General features: G+C 39.5%; 1 protein-coding gene across 7 annotated transcripts in view; it reads right to left on the bottom strand.

Annotated features, from left to right (window-relative positions):
• The window catches only part of SLC4A4 (solute carrier family 4 member 4), a 534858-nt gene that overhangs the window by 236225 nt on the left and 271083 nt on the right, over positions 1 to 27550 (bottom strand). For all 7 annotated transcript variants that reach the window (XM_033961203.1, XM_033961239.1, XM_033961185.1 and 4 more), the window contains 2 exons: positions 16300 to 16460; positions 848 to 1027 (listed from right to left, as the gene is read on the bottom strand). In XM_033961203.1, coding sequence (XP_033817094.1) covers positions 848 to 1027; positions 16300 to 16460 — 341 coding nt within the window. The remainder of the gene's footprint in view (positions 1 to 847; positions 1028 to 16299; positions 16461 to 27550) is intronic.

Raw genomic sequence — 27550 nt, 5'->3', positions numbered from 1 at the left:
AAGGAGGGACTTTGAGACCCCTGATCTAGAGGCAGTTAAGAGGTTAAATTATTGCTTAGAAAAACTACTGGAACAGACACAATAAAATGAGCTAAAATTAAACTCTTCCAAAACACAAGTTTTGTTTGCTAAGAGGTAAACTTTAGAAAAGTCATACAAATCTGAATTGAGTAGGACATGTCAGATTCCAGTATTTTAAAATAGGATCAGCCGACATGCCAAACCACATTCTTTTGCTATATATGTGTTAATTCACATTTACATGTACAGTATATCCCAGATTTCTAAAATTAGGATTTAGAGGTACATGCAAAAAAGAAAAAAATGTAAGTGTATATATATATATATATATATATATATATATATATATTTACTGTATATATACACACATACACCAATTTCTGCATATCCAATATGCATATAGGACTTCTAAAATAACTACCTAAAAGTCTTCAATTCAGAATGTATGTATTTAGGTGCCATTACTATCAAACACAAAAGTATACCATCTGAGTGCATTAATGATCCAACTCAAAGAATGGATGCATTAATCTCTCCAATAGACAGAAGTGCCAATTCTATGTTATTTGCTCTCTCACTCTTTCTTACTAAAGCAGATTTAGCAACTGTTAGATAATAGTAATTCATTAGCATGTGGGTTCACCCCTAAGAAATACAAGGAGGTAAAAATTAATTCAAAATGCAGCTGTACAACTTTTCTTGGGATCCAGTTCTAGGGACCATAGTACACCAAATTAGATACATCATAAGGGCAGTGAAATCAGTAACAAACACAGAATGTAGCAAAATCAAAGGGAAAGTCACAAGCAGCAGGCCTCTGCATTACCGTTTTCTGGGTTGCTGAACATCCTACTTGCACTGGAGACAGTCTTCCCTATGTCCGCTAGGGAACGCAGGTTGGACTTCTTGGTCTGGTGCCGGTGCTTTCTGAGCAACGTGTACGTCACTTTGTCCTTCATATCAGCCTTCAGCAGCCCCATCTCAATTTGGTTATCAACAACCAACTCTGTTATACAAAATTAAACCAAAAAATTTGAATGAGGATTATACAGTATTTTTTTGCTAAAGTTTAGATTCTACTGAGGAAAACTCCAAGGTCAACTTAGAAAAATCTGTTTAAAAATTAATTTTATTACTGATTTTTAGTGTAATCTGCTAAATAAAGTAAGCGAGTGCTTACCACAGCTTATTAAAAGGATTCCTTAGTGCAGAAAAGCATCTTAGGCTCCAGGTTTCAATACTAGAATTGTGAAATGTCCCGCTAATATCCATTTAATCATTCACTTATTTTATTTAACAAGCTTGTAGACTGCCCATAAGAAATATGAAAACATTAAACAATTGATAAACTAAAAGAAAATATGCAAACCAATCATAAAACAAACATGAAAAAAAGGAAAAGTATACTCAACAGGCATAAAATTAATATACAGATGAACAATATATCTCTCAAATATGTATTCATTTTTGATAGCTCCAATTATTTTTGGCCTCGTAAAAGGTATCAAAACATACACAGAGTACACCCTCACTACGCCACTAGTCCTGAATAAGTTTCAGCAAATCAATCTTGAGAACCATTCCTGAAGGTTTTCATTTAGAGGTACTTTAACAAAACTGCAGTAAAAAGTGGCCTTAGTGTGCCACTTACAAGTCTTGCCTGTGTGCTAAGGCCATTTTTACTGCAGCCAGAAAATGGCTGATTTTCCATTTGTCCAATCAGTGGTCATGTGCCAATGTTGCCAATAGGGTGTGACCACCAATTTTGAAGGCGGTAAGGGCTCGTGTGCTAATCAGTTAACATGTGGTCATGTGGCTGTGCTGATCTACACTCAAGGCACGCCCCACTATCAGAAAAATTCAAAACCTTTTCTAGCACATGGTTTACACGCTCACATTGGGATGTTGCTGCAGGATGCCTTCTTGTCATGCAGTTAAACGGGACACTTCACAATTCTAGTACTGAAACCTAAAGGCTAAGACACTGTATGAACTAAGGAGCCTTTTTACTAAGCTGCAGTAAGCACTAACACACGCTTACAACAGCTTAAAAAGACTTACTGCATGACAAGAAAGAATCCTGCAGTAACATCCCAATGCGTGTGTGAAAATCATTTGAAAGAAAAGTTTCTGCATGGCTCTCAAGACTGATTTGCTGAAACTTATTCAGGACTAGTGGCATAGCGAGGATAGGAGGCCCCCGGTAAGGTGTCGTCCCCCCCTCCCCCGTGTCCTCCTCTTCACCCCTTGCTCCTTCCGTGCCACACTCATGCCCCTCCTTTCCCACCCCCTTACCTCTTAAAATCTTCGTCAGCACATGCAGCTTCTCCAGTCTGCTGCTCATGCTGGCTTTCCCTCTGATGTCACTTCCTGGCCCTGAGACCCGGAAGTGATTTCAGAGGGAGCCAGGCCAGCGTGAACAGCAAGCTAGAGTAGATGCTTGTGCTGGCAAAGATTTTAAAGAGGTATGGGGGAGGGGCAGGGAAAAGAGGGCATGAGAGTGGCATGGGAGGGTGGAGAGGTGCCAGCACTCCCACCAAGACGGCGCCTGGTATGGTTTCCCCCTCCCCCCTTTACTGTACCACTGTTCAGGACAGCCAACATGAAAGTTGTCAAAACTGGGAACTGAACTAAGACACCAATATAAGCAAAGTAAAATTAGCTTAGTTATAGCCTACGCTGCAATTAGCACTGAATTGGGATTAATTAAATGCTTCTTTGTAGAACAATTCAAAAGTGTTTCCGGAATAAAATCTGCAGAAGGTTCTTGGAAGCTGTATTTTAAAGCCCCTCTATACAGAAGCTTTTCAATATAAAAATAGCTATATGCTCTGCCTGCAAAAATTAAATGATAAACCATTAATAGTCAATGTTAATGTGTCTGGTTAAAAAAATTTTTTAATAACTACAATTGTTGCTGCAATCCCCGAGTTAAAAATAATGCAACATCATAGGCACGAATACAAAAAAGCTTCCAGTTCTATACGCCGAGTAAGATTGCCTTATTAACTTCTACCCAACACAGAAGGTATTTAAAGGAGGAAAAAAAAAGCCTCAGAAGCTACGAAGAGCAAACCTCTCTGTGGCTATGAAGGAAAGAGCTATGAACACTAGCTCCCCTACAAACTTCTAGCATTGGCCACAAAAAAACCTCCTTTTTAAATCAACTCCAAAATTGCTATCATGCAGATTAATTAAGAAAAAAATGCTTATCTGGATAATGTCTTACTGCATGCACATGATTTACAAGCTGAACTGATTTTGACCTTATCATCAAGGTTAATTGAAAAAAATAAAGCAAAGCAAATACGTAGAACTAGAAGGGATATTACCATGGCAGTGTTTAACTGGGGTAATTTGGTCCCTTTGTTTTTAGAGGCTTTGCTTTTCAATCAGCAAACATTATCCAAAGTTCTCTGGTCCTATTTGTTATAGAAGAGTATAAGCAATAATTTCATGCGAGGTCTCCCTCTTATTCAGCTTTCAAGCAGACCTGCCTTCATCCTATTTTCTTAAGATATAACCTACTACTATGCACTTACTACAGCAAGGCAACTATAACACAAACTACAGTATTAATATTAACTAGTGTTTATGACAATACATATCTGGATTAAAAAACCAATATACTATTATGATCATCATTTTTTATTTTCATACCCCCCTTTTTACACAAGAGGACCCATATATTATTGACAATTGGAAAGATACAGAGGGACAAAATATTAGGATGCTTAAAAATGACATCATTCTTGCAAACACAAGCATCTAGGACTGAATATATATATAAATGTTGCCTAAGAAATCACAACCCCCCCAAAAAAAAAAAAAACCAAAAAACAAACAATTATTAGTAAATTATAAGATAAATTATTAGTAGTAAATAAAGAATATTTTAATTTAGCTTGGGGGAGTTATTTTAACCTAACCTCATCTTGCGTACCCAAGTAATCGTATTTAATAAGAGGGGGGAGGGGAGGGAGGGAAATAGGGATAAGGGAGGGAATGGGAAAGAAAGATATATAGGATATATAGAAATAATAAAAGGAAATTATAATTTATTAAATATATTGGGAAAATATATTAATAAAAAACAATATATATCATTATATAGAAAATATATTATAAAAACTATAATTATAAATGTCTCTTAAAATAATATCTTTGAATGTTAATGGTCTAAATCATGTTATAAAAAGGAAAAAAACATTACTGTTCTTAAAAAGGCAAAATGCAGATATATGTTGCATACAAGAGACCCACCTTTCAAACATTGAATCTAATAAGTTGACAGGTGGTTGGATAAAGCATTGTTTTTATTCACCAGCCATAGGGAAAAAAGCAGGTGTTGCTATTCTAGTGAATAAAAAATGCTCAGCTTTATTTAAATTAAAAGAATCAGATGTTCATGGCAGATGGGTAAAAGTGGAAATATGCATGGGAAATACAACCATGACGTTGTTTAATATATATGCCCCTAATTCAAAACAAAATGAATTTTTTAAGACTCTTCAACAACTGATCTTACCACTGGCTACTTCAAATCTAATAGTAGCTGGGGATTTTAATGCTGTTATGGATCCTTTATTAGACAAAAACCCAAGTAGATATATGAAATCGATGGGACTAGATAATTTGGTACAAATTTGTAATTTGACAGATATTTGGCGAATACTTCATTTTAATGGACGGGAATTTTCTTTCTGTTCTCATGTTCATAATTCTTTTTCAAGAATAGATTATATATTTATATCAAAACACCTAGCACATCAAGTAACACAAGCTGCCATTGATCCAATCATATTATCTGATCATGGTGGAGTGTGGATTGAAATTAAAATCACAGATCAAAATACAAATAGACCAATATGGAAATTTGATAATACATTGCTTGCTGACCCAATATTCTGTGAGAATTTTCAAACAAAAATGAAAGATTATTTTCAAATAAATGATAAAGATGAAATCTCTAGGGAAATATTATGGGATGCTTTTAAGGTATCAATAAGAGGACAAATTATTTCTTACTCGGCTTATCTTAATAAACAAAATAGAAAACAATTTTCTAATTTGGAAACAGAAATAAAAATTTTAGAATCAAAATTAATAGAAAAATGGGAATATTCTATACAACAAGAATTATTAAAACTTAAAGTAAAATACAATGAATTCTCATCAAAGATAATAAGAAAATATTTATTCTCCCAGCAGGCATTGTATTATGGAAACTCAAATAAGTCGGGAAGAATATTGGCAAATTATCTCAAAGCGAAAAAAAAGAAATCAAAAATAATTGCTATAAAAGATGAAAAAGGTGACACATTAACACAAATTGAACCTATCTTAAAACAATTTCTAAAATTTTATAAATCTCTTTATACTTCCGAGACTTATTTAAATAAAGAAAAAGATGGTTTAGAATTTCTGAAAATGTTAGAGGGTCCAAAAGTTCCTGAACATATAAAACGAAGTTTGGAAGAGCCAATATCATTAAAAGAATTAGAAACAGCTTTGAAATCCCTTAGAGTTGGATCCGCTCCAGGTGGTGATGGATATACAGTGGAATTTTATAAAACATTTCAAAATTTATTATTACCCTATTTATTAAATCTTTTTCAATATCAACTTAATAAAGGATGTATAAATGGCACTATAGCAGAATCTTTAATTATTGTTTTACCAAAGCCAAATAAAGATTCCACATTGGTTTCAAACTATAGGCCAATATCTTTAATAAATGAAGATGGAAAAATATTAGCAAAAATACTTGCATTAAGATTGGCTAATGCTCTTCCCCATATTATAGGTATGCCTCAAACAGGATTCGTTGCTCAAAGACATTCATCTCATAATACCAGATTAGCATTCCATATGTTATACTTAACAAAGAAAATGAATGAGCCTACTTTTGCTGTTTCTTTAGATAGAATAGAATGGACATTTATGTATCAGGCTATGGAATGGTTTGGTATAAGTCCTGGATTCATACAAATGATACAAACATTATATAGCTCCCCCTCTGCTAGATTATATATAAATAATACATTTTCAGAAAAATTTAATCTACAGAGAGGAGTTAGACAAGGATGTCCCTTGTCTCCTTTACTGTTTGATATAGTTTTAGAACCCTTAATATTAGCAATATTAGTAATATTAGCAATATTAGTAATCAAGTCTAGACCATGAGCCATGGGCCCGAGATAAATGAGTGTAGTCGCGATAACTCGATTTTATAGCCTTCTTGAACAACTTCTAGGACCCAATGATCTGCGCCAATCTGAACACAGACTGACTAATAAGCTGACAGCCTAGCCTGCCTCCAATCTGGGGGGACTTGGCCTCTGTCCTTGCATCACTGTGCATTCTTGGAGGCTGGAGAGGGGCAAGAGCCAGAATCTTCCTCTCTCCTGCCCCCACTAAACCTCTACCATGACCCCTGAAAGGACCTCTATGTCACTTGGCCTCCCACATAAGGATGGAATCTACGAGAGCCTTGAAAATTCCCACATCCCGGACCCTGAGCCATCCAGGGTCTGCTGTCTGGCAAGGCCTTAAGGCGACAGTCCATAACAGTGGCCATCTGGTCATTAAGACCCTTGCCAAATAGCATCTGCCCCTGAAAGGGAAGCCTGCTCATTGTGGCTTTAGAGGCTGAAATCTCCTGCCCACTGCCTGATTCAGAGAATCTGCTGGGCAGAGACAGCATTGGCTGACACCTTGTTCATGACTCTGATGATGTCATACAAAGCATAAGCTATATAATTCACCCTAGATAGGAGAATTTGGGAGTCTGTCTTCCTCCAAATCCGACACTTGAGAAAGTTGGTTGTGGCAAGCATATATTACAAAGGAAGCTGTGGCTGCTGCCTTAATCCCTATGGCCAAAGCTTCAAATTGCCTCTTGTGGACCACATCCACTTTTTGGTCCTTAGCATCCTTTATCATCATACCTCCTTCACTAGGCAATACGATTCTTTTGGTGACCTGCGCCACCAGTGAATTCACCTTCGACTGATCAAATAGCTGCTGTAAATCCAGAGGGTAAAGCTTTGACATAGTCTTAGCCACTCAAAGGGACCTCTCTGGCTACTCCCAGTGGTCTGTGACTAGTTTTGTGATATCTGGATGCGAGGCAAAGAATGTGGTCAGAGTAACTGAGCTGCTCATAATTGAGCACTGTGATAAAGGGGTTGGAGGAACTTCCAGCTTCAATTCTTGTAGTGAGGTAGATATAATGCCTGAAAGCACAAAGGCTTTGAACAGCCAGAGCTCCGTGGGGTTTTCACCCTAGTCCAGGGCCACTACCACTTCTTGACCACTATTCTTATGCAGAGAACCAGACTCTGGCTGAAAAACTGCATCCTGGGAGAATAATGGCATGAAATTGGATTTTCTGTGTTCTCGTCAGGTTGGGGCACATACTGATGGGAGATGCCCTGTGCTCCTGCCTCTATCGCACTTAATGAGGATGCTGAGGACCCTCAGCAGTTCAAACGAAAACCTCACACCGCAAAGGGGGAAAGTACTATGCAGCTGGCCCACTATTAAGTCTTACTAAGTCAGGATGGAGCCAAACAGCCTGCGCTCAAGCTCCTGATAAATCAGGGATGCGAACAGCTATGCAGAGGATGACCCCTGAACACCAAAAAATATAACAACAGACCGCCTAGCTAAGTGTCCCTGAGGGCCGATTCTGCTAGCAGCAGACTTCCACAGTGTGAATCAGTGTCTCATCACAAGCAGAGGTCCCAACGAATGGGAACTTCTGACCACTAAACCTCCAACTGAACACTAAGAAAAATACCTGGAAATAATAAAACTGCAAAGCAGAGCAGAAACACCTCTGAGCAAACTGCTTGCAGAAAAAAACGAGGGGACAGGAGCAACTTCCAGGGAAGGAGGCAGAGTTCAAAGATAATTGACAGCATTCTGCAAGCAACTTGTGGGTTCAGATACATAACCCTAGCGTTCAGGACTACTAGACACATTGCACTAGAAAATGACATTGTGGAGTGGTAGAATTAGGAGTAATGTCAAGAAATATTTTTTCATGGAGAGGATTGTGGATGCCTAGAATGCCCTCCCTGAAGAGGTGGTGGAGGCAAAAACAGTGATGGAGTTCAAAAATGTGTGGGATAAATACAAAGGATCCTTAAATATAATGAAGATAGTATCAATACAAAACTCAACAAATCAAAAACTATCACTTTGTTTATGAAGTGCAGGAGTGGCGCTTATATTGATGCCCCAGCAGTGGGGAAGCAAAGCTGATGGTGAACAGACTTATATGGTCTGTGCCCAATGTGCAGCAGGACCAATTGGGACAGGTTGGAGTTAGCTTTGATAGCAATTCCAGCGGTGAGACTGTATAACTGATGCTGGACAACTTCTACAGTTCATGTCCATGTGAGGCAAGACAGATCAGGAGAAAAGTATGCATATTTAATACCACATTCATATCGTCTGAGTACAGATCTTACCAATTTCAGGGGGAGGGGGAAGACATTTTATAAAGGAACTTAGCAAGTAAAATGAATAATTACTAAATTGTTGGTTCAACCTTGTATTGATAATGAATGTGGCTGTTGGGCATACAGGTTTTTATCTGCCGTCACTATGTTACTATGGAAAGATGACAGGGAGAAGCCTTCAATCAGGATTTAATGTACTGTGCTCAAATTATCTTCCCCCCCCTTCCTCAGATAAATAAGCTTCTTTTAGCTAAATTGATTTTCTCTCACATGTGAAATCATCTAAACTCTTAATCGTTCTAAGCTTGATTATTTTTGTTTACTCTCTAACAACATCAATTCCATAAAGAACACCCCTCTATCTTCTGCACAGGACTATAAACATCCCAAAGCACAGAGCACAGAGGACTAGAACTGAGGGGAGGTGGGGTAGTTTAGTATCAAAGTCAGCCAAATCATTCTTATGAGATTTCACTGCATTCAAACACAGAGCTCTTTATAGCTGTGAAAATGTTAATGTCTCTCCAGGGTGTCAAACTAATTGTCCTTACACATACAAGGTGAGGACCCACTGTCAAGTCAATAAACTACTCTGATTATTATCTCAAAATAAGCTAAATGAAACAGATAGCCGCTTGTAATTTTAAATCACTTCACGTTTTATTTTAAATACTGTATAGCTACAGTACATGTGCTCTCTTGTCAGGGTGCTGGATGTCAGCACATTCTGCCTCAATCTAACTACGATTTGTTTACTTTCTTAGGTCCCCTTTTACAAAGCCATGGTAGATGCACCAAAGCCCATAGGAACTGAATGGGCTTCGGTGCATTTGCTGCGTCAGCATAGCTTCCGCGGTTTTGTAAAAGGGGCCCTAAATTAGCAAAGTCAAAGATTTGATTGATTTATTTTTAAAAAGAACTATGATGATGCACATTTCTTTTCTGTTTCTATCCATCTACCACTTCAACATTTGATGTCACCAATGGACAAGGGAAGAACTATAAAACTTCTTGTTATGTAGGTGGCATTTTTTGCTACCATCCAAGCAGATCTTTGTAATACATGATCATCTTACATAGATTTACTCCCTCCTACCACAGATAATCATTCTTTCAACAGGGCTATTCAATGATCCCACACTATCAGTAGAATGAGTTCAAATGAAGGGTCTACAAACAATTTGATAAAAGTGCCCTAGCACTGGGCATCTACCTTAGAAGGTGGCTGCATGTGGGCCCCATTTTTTCCCTGTACAGTGGGCTGTCTGGACAGAATTTATGTCACTGATGAACACAATGTCGTTTCTGTCTCAATATTTTGCCTACATGCCACTACACAGAAAACTAAGCCAGGGTCATTCAAAATGATTGGGGAAATATTATGAATATCTACAAAATGTGACAGACACGTCAATTAAAATGTAATGTTAGTAGGGAGTATTCTTAAATTAAGCAAGTTAAATATACTGACTGATGAAAGATGATGATCTATTGCACTGGATATAAAGATGAGCCCTACATGTGCTAAAATGTTAAGCACTCTTGCACTTGGCAGTGTTTCCCAACTGGTCTCAAAGCTCAGTAATGCATGACCTTTGGTGAATGGTAGCTCTGTGTTCTTCATCAGCAGATCTACTCAATTTAAATCAATCTTTTATGGATTATTTGAAATATAACTGTAGGTATCTTTCAAGGATTTTTCTTCAACCTCCTATTGATCATATGAGCAATCTAAGCTTTGATGGTGTCCCTTGGTTGACTCACTTCCAACAACTACTGCTTCTCCTTCACTGAACCATTGCACATAGATCAAAATAAAATTTGGGATGCATTCCCTTGGATTCTTTATAGGTGATCCAAATTTGGACACAGGTCCCAGGTTCCTGATCCACATGTAAACTAATTAGTCAATTAGAAACTAACAAAATTGGAGTTAACCAGTATTTAATTGGCAGTAATTAGGAGTTATGCATGCATTTGCTCTATACCCTATTCTATAGCACAAGCACCTAAATTTCATAACACACAACTCCAAAGAGGGCAAAGCCATGGGAGGGGCAAGGGAAGCACAATGTAAAAAGATTGCCTGCATCTGTGTGCCTGTCATCAGTTGGGTGCCAAAGGAAAACAAAAGAGGATACCTGTGGTGCTCAATCTGGGCCTGCCTCAGGAGTCTTTTCCTCAGTGTGGAGCACTACAGGAACTGTTCTTATGCACAGTTGATTGGCTTTCTAAAGTCATCCCATTGAATTACTCATCCATTATTTAGATTTTGGTTTTACATTATAAGAGAACATTTGCAAAATAGTGCTCCACACTGAGGAAAAGACCCCTGAGGCAGGCCTTATGGCCGAAACACATACGTGTCGGGTCTTGAGTAAATAAAAAGATTGAGCACCACAGGTCTCCTCTTTTGTTTTCCTTTGTTCTACCTTGAGGAGGTCGAATCTCCTGTCTGGGTGTATCAGTTGGATGCCAGCATTTACACCAGCCTTTGCTCAAAGTTAGGTGGAAAATGCGCCCTAGTATTTTGTTAAAAATGTAAAAATACTTCACTTGTCAAGCTGAGTCTATTCTAACGGAAGAAAAAGCCTCAGAGTGACACACACTTTATACGATTACCTTCACAGAACTGTGCAGAGACATTGGAAGTCTAGGAGCCCTGAAGAAACGGCCATGTTCCGTGAAACGTTGGCTACAGATAAGACGCCACTTTAATTTTTCAGCACAGTTAGCAGTATTGCTGTTTAAAATCTCAGTCCCACAGGAAAAACAATCACAGAGGCAACTAGTCATTCTAAGCAGAAGTTTTTCAAGCCAATGATGTGGGTGAAGGTGGTTTGTGCTTTGAGCTCTACCAGAAAAGATCTGAGGCTTTTTTTTCCATTAGAATAGACTCTCAGCTTGACAAGTGGAGCATTTTTGACATTTATTCACCCACTTTCACCAAGTTGTAATTTATTAGTTTCCCTAGTATTTTGTAAAAAAAAAAAAAAAGGAAGCTCCATGAAAAGCACCCTTTTCAGAATACTATCTTAGCAAGGATCATTCCAGCACCTAACTTTGGATGCCATTTATTGAACTTAGTCCTTTACATGTTTTTTACATTTTCACAATAGCTATTTTGTTTAATAATTAACCAAGAAACATTCAGATTGCAGAAATCAGTTGTTTTGAGTGTTTTTATCTTTTTAACGCTGGCTGCCACATTTTATAATAAAATATTTACAAGAATTGGAGACCTGCTGGCACTTACTTGAATACCAGCAATATTTAGACCTATACCTGGATAATAACCCAGATAAAGTAAGATGAATACAAACCAGGCAAATCAAGAAATGAAAAGAAGAGTGGTTTATTAAAATACAGAACTTGACGTAACATTTTACCAGAATGGTCATGCAAGAGGGTAAAACTACAATATAAACATACAATAAATTAAAATCATAAAAATCATATCTACACAAGAAAAGCCGATTCATGCAATTAAAAATACAATAGGAACAAGAAATGCATTTGTGTGTTTTTGTGATGAAATTTGTCATTGTTAAATTCTGCATAAGCATTTTTCTTCTCGTCATCTGTTGGTTTTTTTTTACTGGTCACAACTCTTTTATAGATACATTCCTATCTAAAATTTGTAAAGCATTTTGATTGTTCCTGTAACTTACTCCTATCCTGAAATGTAATTCTACTGGAATGTCCCAGATATTTTCTATATTGTAATCCGCCTAGAACCGCAAGGCACAGGCGGAATAGAAATCCCTAATGTAATGTAATGTAATGTAATGTAATCACACAGAAAAAGTGGTTTATCAAGTCCCATCCCCTTTACCCTTGTTCCTACTGTATTTTTAATTGCATGAATCAGCTTTTCTTGTGTAGCTACAGATCTTCGTTTACATTGTTCCTTATGATTTTAATTTATTGTATGGCCCGGATTCTCTATTTGATGCTGATATCAGTGGACACCAATCACGTGTCAATCACACCTCCGGGAAAGATAGGCGACAGAAATATAGGCCAGGGTTTCCCAGGCCTTCATTTCTGGTGCCTATCTTTGTTGTGAATCATGTCTACATAGGCACTTTAGACCACCTAAGGTCACCTAATGCCACATACAGCGTTAGCCATGTTCACAGTGACATTATTTAGGTACTTGGTTAGTTTTATAGCCCATCCTCCCCAGGAGCCCTGAATGGGTTACAAAGATACATACACAGAAGTCATCAGGATCCACAACACATATGTTACAGAGAATTTAACAAAAAAGGCCTCAAAAGCTATACCAAAATATAAATGAATACCAAATTGTGTAAAAATACAACTAATAAATAATTGGTATTATGAATGATGTTGTCTTCAGTGAATGTCCCTGGGGATGATACCACAAATGTATATGTGAACCTTGAAAGACTGTAAAAGAAAAAATGAAAAAATGATAATCAATCAGACGAATCAAAAGAAACAATCAGTACGGGCCATATGCTCTCGTTTAAACCAATGGCCCCGGGCAATGCTTATGCAGTGACATGCACTTAGAAATGAATCTAGATAAACCGTGCCCAGTACATCATTTTATTCTTTTGAAACGTGTCAAAGAATGAGTGAAAACACTATCTTCCCCAAGCATGGACTTCTGAAGAAAAGATCATTAAAAAGAATATCTCCCTGAAACCTCATGTACAAAAACACCAAATTGTGAATAATTATATGAAAAAATTATAATGCAAAAAAAATAATAGTAACGCCAAATCAAAAAACTTTCTAAAACAAATAAGTGAAAATATACAATATCCTCAATCTGTGTATCAAAAATTCAATGTGTCAGTCAATGAAAAATCTGAAAAACGTGATGCAAAGTGGAAACCAGTAAAAATCAATAAAAGTACTTAGCTCAGTCCTTTCAGAACGGGATGAGGTTCAAAGTTCAAAGTTCGATAATGGTTCTGTGATGCCTCTACTTGATCAATCCCGCTCACTTACGAAATGCTTATTAAAGAATAAACTTATAGGTACTGTAGCCGTGGTACTTGAATGTGGATCCAAAGAGCTGATCAGAAATGTCTCTCCAATTTCTAGCGCTGGTATATTCCAAAGAGCTGGTCAGAAATGTCTCTCCAATTTCTAGCGCTGGTATATTCACTCATTCAACTCACTCATATATCTCATGTGTCTCGCTCATTGGTCTCATTCATTCTGTTCATTGGTCTCATCCATTCTGCGAGCAGCAGCAGAATGGATGAGACCAATGAACAGAATGAATGAGACCAATGAGCGAGACACATGAGATATATGAGTGAGTTGAATGAGTGAATATACCAGCGCTAGAAATTGGAGAGACATTTCTGACCAGCTCTTTGGAATATACCAGCGCTAGAAATTGGAGAGACATTTCTGATCAGCTCTTTGGATCCACATTCAAGTACCACGGCTACAGTACCTATAAGTTTATTCTTTAATAAGCATTTCGTAAGTGAGCGGGATTGATCAAGTAGAGGCATCACAGAACCATTATCGAACTTTGAACTTTGAACCTCATCCCGTTCTGAAAGGACTGAGCTAAGTACTTTTATTGATTTTTACTGGTTTCCACTTTGCATCACGTTTTTCAGATTTTTCATTGACTGACACATTGAATTTTTGATACACAGATTGAGGATATTGTATATTTTCACTTATTTGTTTTAGAAAGTTTTTTGATTTGGCGTTACTATTATTTTTTTTGCATTATAATTTTTTCATATAATTATTCACAATTTGGTGTTTTTGTACATGAGGTTTCAGGGAGATATTCTTTTTAATGATCTTTTCTTCAGAAGTCCATGCTTGGGGAAGATAGTGTTTTCACTCATTCTTTGACACGTTTCAAAAGAATAAAATGATGTACTGGGCACGGTTTATCTAGATTCATTTCTAAGTGCATGTCACTGCATAAGCATTGCCCGGGGCCATTGGTTTAAACGAGAGCATACGGCCCGTACTGATTGTTTCTTTTGATTCGTCTGATTGATTATCATTTTTTCATTTTTTCATTTTTTCTTTTACAGTCTTTCAAGGTTCACATATATATTTGTGGTATCATCCCCAGGGACATTCACTGAAGACAACATCATTCATAATACCAATTATTTATTAGTTGTATTTTTACAGAGAATTTAAGGCAGGTATCAATAACACATATGCTAAGGAGAAACTAAGAACACATAAGCTATGGTGAATCTAAGAACATACATGCTAAACAGAATCTAAGGTACCAGCATGGCTGCTGTAGATGAGAGAACAAGTAATGGTTGAAAAGTCTCAGGTGCTCCATGTTACAGATGCACCGTGTCTTGATTGGTTAAAGTTTGAGACCAAGAACGTACTGGTTCGTGAATAGTAGTGTCTTCACTGCTTTCCAGAAGGGTAGCAGATTGTCAATTGCCCTGATGGCAGGGAGGTGGCCTAAAGTGCCTATGGAGGCTTATATTTTTATGTTGTAGTTTAACCCCCTGCTTAATTATGGCTGTTTTTTCTTTACTTCGGGTATTTCATATACAGATGATTGTGCGTGACTGCATTATTAAATGCTATGTCACTAAAAAATACACCGTTCTTACACTGCTATCACCACCCAGATCCTCAGCGACACCACTCTGGGTTCAAATACTCTCACTGCCCCAAAGTTTTATGTGTCGAATTGTCACTGAATCTTTCATTTAAATTTAACTTAGATGTGATTCTTATTTAAATCATTCAAAGTGAATTTGAAAGTGAATACTTTGGATGATTTAAATAAGAATCACATCTAAGTTAAATTCTATAAAGGAGCACCCAATCTAGAGAGCCATTGATAGAATAGCACTTAGGGGGAAATTCTGTAAATAGCTTCTAAAAAGATATTGTTATAGGGGCCTATCTGTTGTCAGGATACTCTTCAAATGTTCTTGTTTAAATTTCAAGATTTTATTTGGCATTGGCATATGTTCCTCACTTGTACCTCTTTCTTGGAACTTTCGAAGATTGGGCCTTGTTAGGACCACGAAAAACTCAAATTGTCTTTTCCTTCTCTTAAAGGAATTGTTTCTACACAGCCAGCTCCCTGATACCCAAATATTTGTTACACAGGGGCCCCAAAGCCTGCAGTCAAGATAAATGAGCAGGCAAGCAAGCTCCCAGGGGAAGGGACCCCAAGCTTTCAACAGATCACAAAGAAGGTTGGCTCAACAGGTACTACAAATGATTGGCCTGCGAGCAGCAGCCACCCTCGCAGGTCCACTTCCTTTCCCCAATGGAGAAGACCCAAGAAGGTGACATCCAGGTTCCAAAGCCACGCAGAAAAGAACCAATGGACAAAAATATCCAAAAATGATAAAATGAAGCAGCGCAGAGCAGAACCTCAGCTCACTTGCAGAAGGAAAAACTGAAGAGAAAGCTATTCTCTACTGGTGAAGGGAAGGAGCTGAAAGATATAAATGACACCCTTCTGCAAAGTTAGCAACTAAAGGAGGACAACAGCCTCAGTACAAAATCCTATATCTTTGCAACACAATTTATGGTTCTGAGCCACTTTGTTTTTCCTTAAACAGATGCAAGACGGTACATTAAGGCCTCCTTTTAACTAAGGCCTGATTAGCATGGGCCGGTGTGGTAACCACACAAAACTTTAAATCCCTATGGGCTTCATTGAGGTTGCCACGTGGCACTCATTAACAGCGCTTAGTAAAAGGGTGCCTAAATTACCAATTAAATTAAACTAAATATTTGAGGGAGGTAGTTTAAACATTTCTTATGGGTTAATGTAAATCTGAAAAATTTTACTCACCAACAACTTGTGGGAGAGTAGTGGCCTCCAAGTCCAGTAGTATCGTTCCTTTCTCTATACATGTCCTGAGTTCAAATAAGCTGTGCAAGGACAGCGTGGCAACATGAGGTTTACTCCACCGTTCTCCACCCTGTTCCACCTTCTCTTCAAACTTTATCCACCTAGAAAAATGGTGAATACTGAGAATAACCTTATTTTGCTTGGGATCTTTATTTGTACTATACAGCACTGATGAAAACAAAAACAAAAACTGTGGGTACAGATGTTCTGGAGATAATTTATTAAACACTTGACATATAAAACCATAAAAATTCAATTAGAAAAGTACAATGATAAAAAATACTGTGATAAAAATCCAACCGGACCCTATAAAGCATTCACACTATATCAGGGGTCTCAAAGTCCCTCCTCGAGGGCCGCAATCCAGTTGGGTTTTCAGGATTTCCCCAATGACTATGCATGAGATCTATGTGCATGCACTGCTTTCAATGCATATTCATTGGGGAAATCCTGAAAACCTGACTGGATTGCGGCCCTCAAGGAGGGACTTTGAGATCCCTGCACTATATGCATCAAAAATATAATGCTGTAATGCTTCTTATTATTTTTACTATTTTTAAAAAATATTTTTTCTTATGCTTTCTTAATGTTTTATATCCACAACCTTTGTTAAGTGAAAGACTCTACAATGTGCTCAGTGCTCCTCCACCCAGGTCATTAGCAAAACACTGTAACCACAACTGTGGTGTGCCACTTATAAAAACACATTCCAGTAAAGAAGACATACAGTATATGTTATGTTGATCATTAACACTACAGCTTGGAAACTAGGAGACTGCAAACTTATTTTAAAAGGAAAATGTTACAGAGAAGTTTCCTGAGAAAATTAAGGAGCCACGGGATAGGAGGCAATGTTCAATTGTGGATTAAGAATTGGTTTTCGGATAGGAAACAAAAGGTAGGGTTTAAAGTACCATTTTTCTCAATGGAGGAGGGTAAATAGTGGTGTGCCGAAGGGATCTGTACTAGGACCAGTGCTATTAACTTATTTATAAATGATCTGGAAATTGGAACGACAAGCAAGGTGATTAAATTTGCAGATGATATTAAACTGTTCAAAGTTGTTAACACATGTGGACTGTGAAAATTTGCAGGAACACCTTAGGAAATTGGAAGACTGGGCATCCAAATGACAGATGAAATTTATGTAGACAAATGAAAGTGATGCACATTGGAAAGAATAATCCAAATCATAGTTACCGGATGCTAGGGTCCACCTTGGAGGTCAGTACTCAAAAATATCCAAGTGTCATCGTGGACAATATGCTAAAAACTTCCACCCAATGCCAAGTTTAAGAGTTTCTTGATATACCATCTATCACAAATATCTAGACCAGTGTACTGTGAACTGTGTGCAGCGGCACACTAGTGTGCCTCCTGAGATTCCAAGTGTGCCGCGGCACACTGAGGAGGAAAAGAGGCGCCGGCCAGCTGACTTGCCTACAGGGTGTGCCTCGGGCTGCCAGAGGCATGTCCTATAAGGCCAGAGGTTCTCAACATGTGGTATGGTGCCAGCGCTACATGTCTAGCAACTTCCTGCTGCCATTACATATCTCCCGGACACCTGGCTTCCTCGTCTTCTCTCCCCACCCCCAGACCAGCAGCGGCAGCTCAGTGTGCATTTAACTTCGCCACACAGCTGCTGCTAGCATTAGTTTAGATGTGGTTCCCTCAGACAGCCTTGGGGCCTTTGCTACGCTGGTCTGCTTCAATGATGCAACTTCCTCTTTCATCAGAGGCGGGCCGCCCTAGCAAAGGCCCCGAGGCTGCCTGATGGGACCGAGTCTAAACTAATGCTAGCTGTGTGGTAAAGTTAAATGCACAGTGCGCTGCCGCCTGAGAGAGGAGAGGTACTGCTGGACAGGGGAGGAGGGAAAGAGTAGGGAGAAAGGGTACTGCTGGACAGGGGAGGTGGGAAAGGGAAGGGAAGAAAGGTACTGCTGGACATGGGGAGAGGGAGAGGTGCTACTGGACAGGGGAGAGGGAAAGGGAGGGGAGAAGAGGTGCTGCTGGACCTGGAGGAAGGGGAGGGAAAGGAAAGGTGCTGCACACTGGAGGGGAGGGTGAGATGGTGCATAGGGAGAGATCATATTAGTTGTGAGTGGGGTTGGGGAGGGAAGGAAATAAAACTGTTGCAGGAAGAATGAGAGTGATGAAAGAGGGTGAAATGGACATGGGGTGGAGGAGAGGGAGAAATGGTGCATGGGAAGAGAGCACGTTAGGTTGGGGGGGTTGGGAAGGAGGGATGTCACTCGAGGGAAGAGGCAAGGAGAGAGAGAGAAAGCGTGCAGGAGGCAGACAGTGTTGGACTCATGGAGAGAGCGAGATTGATGGGGAGGATAGAAAGGAGGGAGGGAGAAATGTCACACTCAAGGGAAGGGGAAGAGGGCATAGAGTAAAAGATGGACTTATGGAGAGAAGTTAGTTGGGAGAGGGAAAGAGGACTGTAGGAGAAGCAGCATGCGGGTGGAAGAGAGAAAAAAATGTTGGACTGGTGGAAAGAGGGAGAAATGTTGGACTGGGAGGGGGCCAGAAAGGAGGAATGGAAGGGAGATGGACTGCAGGGGGCAGAAAGGAGGAAGGGAGAGAGAAATGTTACACCGGGGGAAGGAGAGATGACTAAAGGAAGGGAGAGATACCAGATCAGGGAATGGAAGGGAAGGAGGGGAGTCTGGTAGCGCTATAGAAATAATAATAGTAGTAGTAATAGACAGAGATGCCAGATTATGGGAAGGAGAGGAGAGAGATGCCAGACTGGAAAGGGGGGAAAGAAAGGAGGGAGATGTTGGACAACTGGGAGGAAAGGAGAGAGATTCTGGACTACTGGGGGGGGGGAAGAAGAGAGAGATGTTAGACCATGGAAACGGGGAGGGAAGGAGAGAGAGATAGGAAGGTAAGGTAAGAAATGGAAAAGTAAATTTTGAGAAGAGAGCAGAGAAATTGAAAGTTAAGTTAATGCCAAAAATGGATGCAAGGCAGAAAGTGAAGAAGGAGAGAAAAACAGTCAATGGACAAGAAGGCCCTGGAAACATAAAAAATAAAGTTACCAGATAACAAAGGTAGGGTAAATGATTTTATTTTCAATATAGTGATTGAAATATGTCAGTTTTGAGAATTTGTATCTGCTGTGTATATTGTGTGCATATGAAAAATGAATGGAAAAAAATTGCATTACAATTAGTAAAGGGGGGTGGGATCTGGGGAAGAGCTTGGGTAGGCCTAGGATGGAGCTTGGGAGGTCTGTGGTTGGGGTACTCAATTGATATTTGTTAGACTTAGGGGGTACTTAGCTTGAAGTATTTGAGAAACACTGCTGTAGGCAATCAGCTGGCGCCGGCGCCTCTCCTTTTCTCCGGCCCTCTTTCCTGATGGCACCCCCTACTGGTGTGTCAGGGCCCGTCTGGAGGGCCTCTGCGCATGCGTCGATGTGATGATGTCACACATGCGTGTGATGTCATCACGGCAACGTCCACGCAGTTCCAGGTGCCTTGAGCCGTGACCACTACCTTTAGTGTGCCCTAGCTCGAGAGAGTTTGAGACATACTGATCTAGACAGTTTACAATAAAGTAAATACAGTAAAAGGTTAAAAAAGTACTCTAATAAAATTGAGGGGAATACAAGAACAAACAGGACTGACATGAAACCAAGAGGAAAAAAGGGTAAAGGAAAGCATAGTTACAATAAAATTATAGTTGAAAAAGGGTGGGGAAAAGGGTAAGCATAATTGGTAAGAGAATATTTCTCTCCCTGAGGGAAGAGTAAGTTATCAGGTATGGAATGCATTTTGGAATAAGAACATGTATCAAAAATAGTCATATAGCTAAATCCCCTGTAAGTCCTCAAGTAGCAGGGGAGAAAATTTTAAGGAAAAAGAGGCACAACGAAATTAAGAAATACTCTAAACAATTGACGACATCTCAGATAGGACTAAAAATTTAATTAGACTTCCTTCCTCTTTAGGCTAATCTCCTATTTCTTCCCGTGGACCCCTAACTTGGGTCTGTATCTTATTTTCAAGAAAAGCCTTTAATTGTTTGGGGAATGGGACTATGGGTGGGATGGGGTAGGGTGGGGTCAGGCCATGAGTGGGGTCGGAGGCCCAGTGTACTTGTGTGCCTAGGGCCCATCAAAGGATTAATCCTGCCCTGTAAGTTGCATTAGGGTTTTTATATAGTAATAAGCTGCAAATATTTGCATTTTATATAGTAATAAGCTACAAATATTTGCATTTTTTCATCTCTGCTACTACCACCTATCATTTCTATAGTGCTACTAGACATAGGCGGTGCTGCACACATTATATGCAGGTACTCTCTCTTTCCCTAGTGGACTCACAATCTAAGTTTTTGTACCTGAGGCATTAAAGGATTAAGGCCTAGGTTCACTAACAATAACGACTCAATCGCTGTTGGCCGATTTTTCGGCCAATTTTCCAACAGCAATTGATTCACTATTATGTTTTAATGCACGGAGGTGCAAATCATTTGCATGCAAACTCCCCAACTCAATCGCTCAGTAAGTGATTGAGTAGGGGCAGAGCCCTGACAGTAGTGACAGGAGAAGCTGTCACTGCTGTCAGGGCTCCCTTCCTCCCTCCCCAAACCCCATAAAATGGCAGGAGAGATACCGACTCCCTCCTGCCATTGGCGCTCCCCACACCGTGCTAACAAAAATGGCAGGAGGGATACAGACTCCCTCCTGCCGACTCCCCGACTCCTTCTTCCCTTCCCTCCTCCCCAAAACAAACGCGGGTCCGTTTCCCGACTGCTGACTTCCCCCCCCCACCACCACCACTGCTTCTAAATTATGCCACCAGACGCGGAAGCCACCCTCCCCGTACCTGCAAAAAGTTGGGAGCAGGAGGGGTGTTCAGTCCCTCCTGCTCCTCAGCTTCCTCCAACGCAACTGAGCTTTAGGCCCCGCCCCAGTGCATCATGTGATACACCGGGGAGGGGACTAAGGCCCTGATTGACTCCGACACCTCAGGAAGGTTTAGTGAATCTAGGCCTAAGTTATTTGAACTCTGTTCCCCAGGATCTCAATTCATTGCACTCAGTCTATTGCAATGCAAAGACGCTGTACTAATAGGCTACTACTCCACTCCTTTATATCATTTTTATGTAGCCCATGGTGACTTAAATATCACCATGATAAAATGTCAAGCAACATTAGGGCCTTTAAGTCAACTTAAAGGGGGAGGGGGTATGCAACTTACAGCTGTAATGCATCTTAATATCTTCCTCCCTAAATTTGGCACCCGATGTTCACTATCATCTACTAATACTACAATATCAATTATATAGCGCTGAAAGGCGTACGCAGCACTGTACATTTTGACATTTAATAGACTGTCCCTGCTCGGAAGAGCTTACAATCTAACTTGACATATAGTGTTGGGGATGTAGAACCCAATGTGAGAGGAGTTAGGAGTTGAATATTCCAAATAGCCTCACTTTAGAAAGAAATTGAAATAAGACAAAAGGCCCACAGTCTTCTCCCCTTGGTGCTTATTTAGTAGGTAAAGCAGCACTCAGCATTTTCCTGGCACTTCTCTGTCTTTCTATTGTCATTCACGACCTGAATTTACCCTCACTGGCAGCTATTACTTTTGAACTGCAACTATCCTATATTGTGAAACAACAGATTTAAGCTTATTTTTCCCTACAATTTCATCATGTCAGCAAATGTTTCTCCACCATGACATCTGCACTGTTCTTATATGCTTTAATCAGTACTGTGTTAGCTAATTATTATTAAATTTAAACCAGATGCCTTTCAGGGTAGAAGGATTATAATTATGAAAGAGCTATAATCAGATCTCATAACACTCTGCTCCTGTCCAATTATTCTTTGTAAAATGTTAAAATTAATTCATTTGCCTGATTTAATGAGGGCACAGTTAATAATTAGCAAGCAATATGATCATTCGGTACAATGATCTTTTTTCCTTACATATCTCAAAAACATCATTACTACTTAGAAAGTTACATCACCTCTGTTTATCCTTTGACATATTTTTGGGATATCCTTTCTCATAGCCATGTTGTCACCTCTGTAATACATCATTTGTGAACAACATTTCAAACAAGAGTTACTTTGGGCTCCTTTTACGAAGCCGCGCTAGCGGGTTTTAACGCGCGTGATTTTTCATCACGCACTAAGCCCCGCGCCGGCCGAAAAACTACCGCCTGCTCAAGAGGAGGCGGTAGCGGCTAGCGCGTCCGGCGGTTTAGCGCACGCTATTACGCACGTTAAACCGCTACCGCGGCATCGTAAAAGGAGCCCTTTGTTTCTCTTGCTGCCTTGCACAATATTAAGGCACCAAAATAATCACCTCACTTTGAGATAGCTTAAATACATTTCTCTGTATTCAGTTAATGTAAATTTGGCAGCTACAATAGAAAAAAAAAGTCCTTGCCTTTAATTCTATAAAAAAAGCCACAAAAGAAGAAATGCTATTTATACAATCAAAATGTTATGATAAATAGCATGAACTGTGGACTCCTTTTATTAAGCTGTGTTAGGGCATTATTAACACGCTGAATTGCCGCACACGCTAGACCAGGGGTGTCCAATGTCGGTCCTCGAGGGCCGCAGTCCTGTCGGGTTTTCAGGATTTCCCCAATGAATATGCATTGAAAGCAGTGCATGCAAATAGATCTCATGCATATTCATTGGGGAAATCCTGAAAACCCGATACCCCTGCGCTAGACCTTAACGCCAGCATTGAGCTGGCATTAGTTCTAGCCGCGTAGTGTGTGGTAATATCCTGCGTGCGCTAAAAACGCTAGCGCACCTTAGTAAAAGGAGTCCTGTGTTATGTATAGATTTCACTATCCTATACAGTCTTTAGAAATCTTTGTAAAATCAGGACATGGTCTCTTTCTCAGCAAGGGCGGGTTACTTAAAATGCCATAGGTTAAGGTTTACTACATTTGTTGCAGCTGAAGCAGGCCATTCAGAGCGGGTTTCCTGATTGGCGGAATCTAAAAAAGCGTTACAGCTTGCAGGTCCTATGCATCCAGATAGATTTATTAGGGCATCAGGCCACCCGGTGGTATAAATTAATATCTGAACTCTTGAATAAAAAACCAAAAACTAGTCTTAGAGACATTTGGAGCATTGAGATAAAGCAGTATATTTCTGCGTCTCAATGGCCACAAATTTGGACTTGGAGGATGAGATATACAGCATCAGCATCTATGAGTCAAGCCTAGTTTTTCTTGTTTTTTGGACCCCAGTTCGTTTGCAAAAGTTAGACAGTTCTAAATCTAATAGATGCTGGCACTGTCATCTAGACATTGGGACATTGGATCATCTGTTCTATTGTCCACCGATACTCAACTTTTGGAAGTTAATATGGGGACAGATTAATATTATACTAGAATCAACAATTCCACTGACATATGAGGTAGTCATATGTGGAACATTATTGCATATTAAACCCCCCATGGACCGCTATAAATGCCGACTTTTCCTAATTATGACAGGGATAGCCATGCAAAAGGTAATTGGAAAAATTACGATCGCCTTAATTTTCCTTTTTGGTGAGCGAGTTTATGCTAAAGCTATAAGTTTAGAAAATGGATGCTGATAGGTTGGGGCATAGCAATTTATTTAAACTGGATTGGGGCCCGTTGATATCTTTTATTACTTCATTATAGTTGTCTTTTGACTTTAATTTTTGTTTATTTCCATGCACATCCAGGACAGGGTGGGAGAGTGGGAGGTGGGGATCTCTCTTTTGTTTATTCCTTGATTGAATGTATTGGAAGGGAGGGGAGTTATTTTTTCTGCATTGTTATTGATTGAATATAAGTGCTTATTTTGATTATTAATGTTCATATAATTTCCTGCACTTTGTATTAGTCTTGAAAACTTAATAAAGATTTTTAAAAAAAAAACAAAAACGGTTTACTACATTCGATTAAATGCCCAAAGAAAAAAATTATATCAAGGTGAGGTAAAAATCGATAAACAATTCTTTTTTTTTTTTTTTATAATTCTTTATTTATTTTATAACTTACATCAAGTACATCAACATTGATATTAACATTTTAACATAGATATATCACTTGAAATTCTACAATTAATCTTATCAAATTAAACTTATCCCCTTCCCTCCCATCGATAAACAATTCTAAAGAATGTAAGGAACTCCATTTGCTCGATAGGACAGAAAAGAAATAAAAATATGTGCCTAGTGTATTCTCTTTAGTCCTGACTGACAGTCCTACTCTTACAAGCCTAAAATAACATAAGTCCAGAAAAACAAAAGATAAATCATTCATGGATCGACATAAAATGCTTCCCAAAAGAAATGTGCTTTAAGAAATCGCTTAAAGGAGGGTAAAGAGGACTCAGAACACAGAGCCCCAGGAAGCTGATCCCAAAGTTCAGTGCCCACTGCATTAGACATGGTGCTCTTAAACGTTTCCAAGGAAACTTAATGAATTGATGGTGCTTGTAATAAATTCTGCTGAGTAAAGCAAAACAATCGAATAGGCATGTACAATATTAAATACTGTGACAAAAATTCTGGAGTCCCTCCTCCAAAAATTGTATACACTAACAGGAGCATTTTGTATAAAATGCAAAAACGAATAGGCAACCAGTGTTCCGCCTGTAAAAGAGGAGTAACCCGATCGATTGTTATTTCTTCCATCCCAATGTTAATTTTACAGCAACATTCTGAACCAACTCTAGGCATTTGAGTTCTCTTTTGGCAAATGCCCCGAAACAGTAAGTTACAATAATCTATTCCACACGAGTAAGCACCAATGAGTGTAAAATGATTCTAAGGGTTCCTCTATCCCAAAAATGCTGAATTGAATGAATCTGGTGCAATTTATAAAAACACTTCTAAACCACTGTGGTAATATGGCCCTGGAAGGTCAACCTAGAATCCAACTGGACTCCCAAGACTTGGATTTTGGTGCTAATTTGAAACTGCATACCACACAGAGTTAAAGACATCAGGTTAATAGAATGTTGAGTCACGTTGGTCTAATGTGGTATATAAGTATTGACAATAAATCTATAATAATAAAACCCTAAGCACGCATGCGCACTTACCAGCATGTTCCCTGATCCGTAGGTCTGTGGCTGGCAACAGTGCGCATGCGCGCTTACAAAGTTCCCTCTGTCGCGGACCCCATACTCCACGGCCGAAGTCGATGCAGGCAGCATACTCCACTGCCAAAGTTTACGAAGGCGGGGATCGAGATAGGAGCCACCGTGACAAATTTAAACGACCGAAGTTGATGGCTCTCACTCAGGTCAGGAGCAAGCGGCTTTTCAAACCCATCCCCAGCACTGCCGCCACTGTACCTTTTCAAACCCTTCCTCCCCAGCAGTGCCGCCATCGTTGGTACCCTTTTTTTTAACAGCCTGGTAGTCCAGCGGTATCCCTCCCTCGCTAGACAGCTCTCGCTCAGGTCAGGAGCAAGCTTATGTGCTCCCACTTCGGCCCGCCGCTTGCTCCTCACATCCGTACTCCTAATCTGAGTATGAGAGCTGTCTAGCGAGGACAGGAGAGATTTTAAAAGGTACGGCGTATTTTTTTATTTTTTTTTTTTTAATTCCCTTGGCGGTTGTTGTTGGTTTTTGTTATTTTTCTGTGCCAGACCGCATGAAGGGAAGAGAGGGCGGAGAAATGCTGCTGCTGCACAGGGACCTGGAGGGGAAGGGAAATACTTCTGCTGTTGCTGCACAGGGAAGTGGGGTGGGGGGTGGGTAATGCTGCTGCACAGGGAAATGTAGGGGGAGGGAATGCTGCTGCGGCTGCAGCACAGGGAAGTGGGGGGAGGGAAATGCTGCTGCATAGGGAAATGGAGGGGGAGGAAATACTGCTGCGGCTGCTGCACAGGGAAGTGGGGGGGAGAGAAATGCTGTTGCTGCTGCACAGGGAAGTGGGATGGGGGAGGGAAATGCTGCTGCACAGGGAAATGGAGGGGGAGGGAATGCTGCTGCTGTACAGGAAAGTGGGGTGGGGGAGAAATGCTGCTGCACAGAGAAATGGAGGGGGAGGGAATGCTACATAGGGGGCAGGGAGAGAGACAGATAGAAAGAAAGACAGACAGACATATATTCTAGCAGCCGTTAAAGTAACGGGCTTAAAGACTAGTAAATAAATAAAATACAAAAGAACTGCATTCATTTTGAACATGTTACGTTGCATTCCATTGTACTGTATTCCACGAAATACGAATTTAAATAGGACTATGCCTCATTGTCATTACTATAAAAGATGGCCAATATCTGAATGTTGTCCACCTAGATATACGGAATAAATCCCAGTGATTGGATCAAACTCACTAATGGCGCCATGAATATTAAATAGCATGGATAACAACAAAGAGCCCTGAGGTAATCCACTCACAAACATAAATTCATTAGATTATTCTATATTACAGAGGACTCGATAGGCCCTATCACTCAGTTATGATGTAAACCAATCCAACACATTACCTGTAATCTCCAAACAATGCAATCTATTAAGGAGCAAACGATGATCCACTAAATTGAAGGCTGCCAAAATGTCCAATGATAAAAAGCAATGCAACCTTACCTGTAACACAGTGCTGCTCAAATATCAGTCACTAGCCCTAAAAGCATAGTTTCATTATTATGAGAGGGACAAAATCTTATTGAATTACAATGCAGAATAGTATTCTATTCAATAAATGAATTGAGGTAATCTACCAACAATCTCTCTGCAATCTTTGAAATAAACAAAGTTGCACTACAGGCCCATAATTTGAACTAATTAATATTCCTCCCCATCCACTGGCCTGACTGCTCTTTTCCAAGCAAAGGAAACACAGCCCTGTTGCAAACTAAATTGAATCAACATAACAAATGGAAGAAACAACAGACTACATTTCTTTATCATGACAGCAGAAAAAGGATTGTGAGGTGTTGTAGATGCCTGGACTACTACTAAAGCCTGGGAGACATCTGAGAATGAGGGGGTCTGGGAACTCAAAAGTACATTTTAAGATTCTCTCAAACATACAACTGATTTTATATCATGTTTCTCTGATGGTATTACAGGGTTGTTGGTTGGTTGGTTTTTTTAAAATATACCATCCCAGAAAATGTTTGAGAATAGTATGAAATTGAGTTTAGAGGGTAAAATGTCAATCTCTCATGTTAGGATTAGGGCAACAATGATGTCTGTGGCAGGCG

Source organism: Geotrypetes seraphini, chromosome 1, assembly GCF_902459505.1.
Source record: "Geotrypetes seraphini chromosome 1, aGeoSer1.1, whole genome shotgun sequence".
NCBI classification, from domain to species: Eukaryota; Metazoa; Chordata; class Amphibia; order Gymnophiona; family Dermophiidae; genus Geotrypetes; species Geotrypetes seraphini.
Note: the sequence above shows the minus strand (reverse complement) of the source record. Positions and strands in the feature narration are given on the sequence as shown.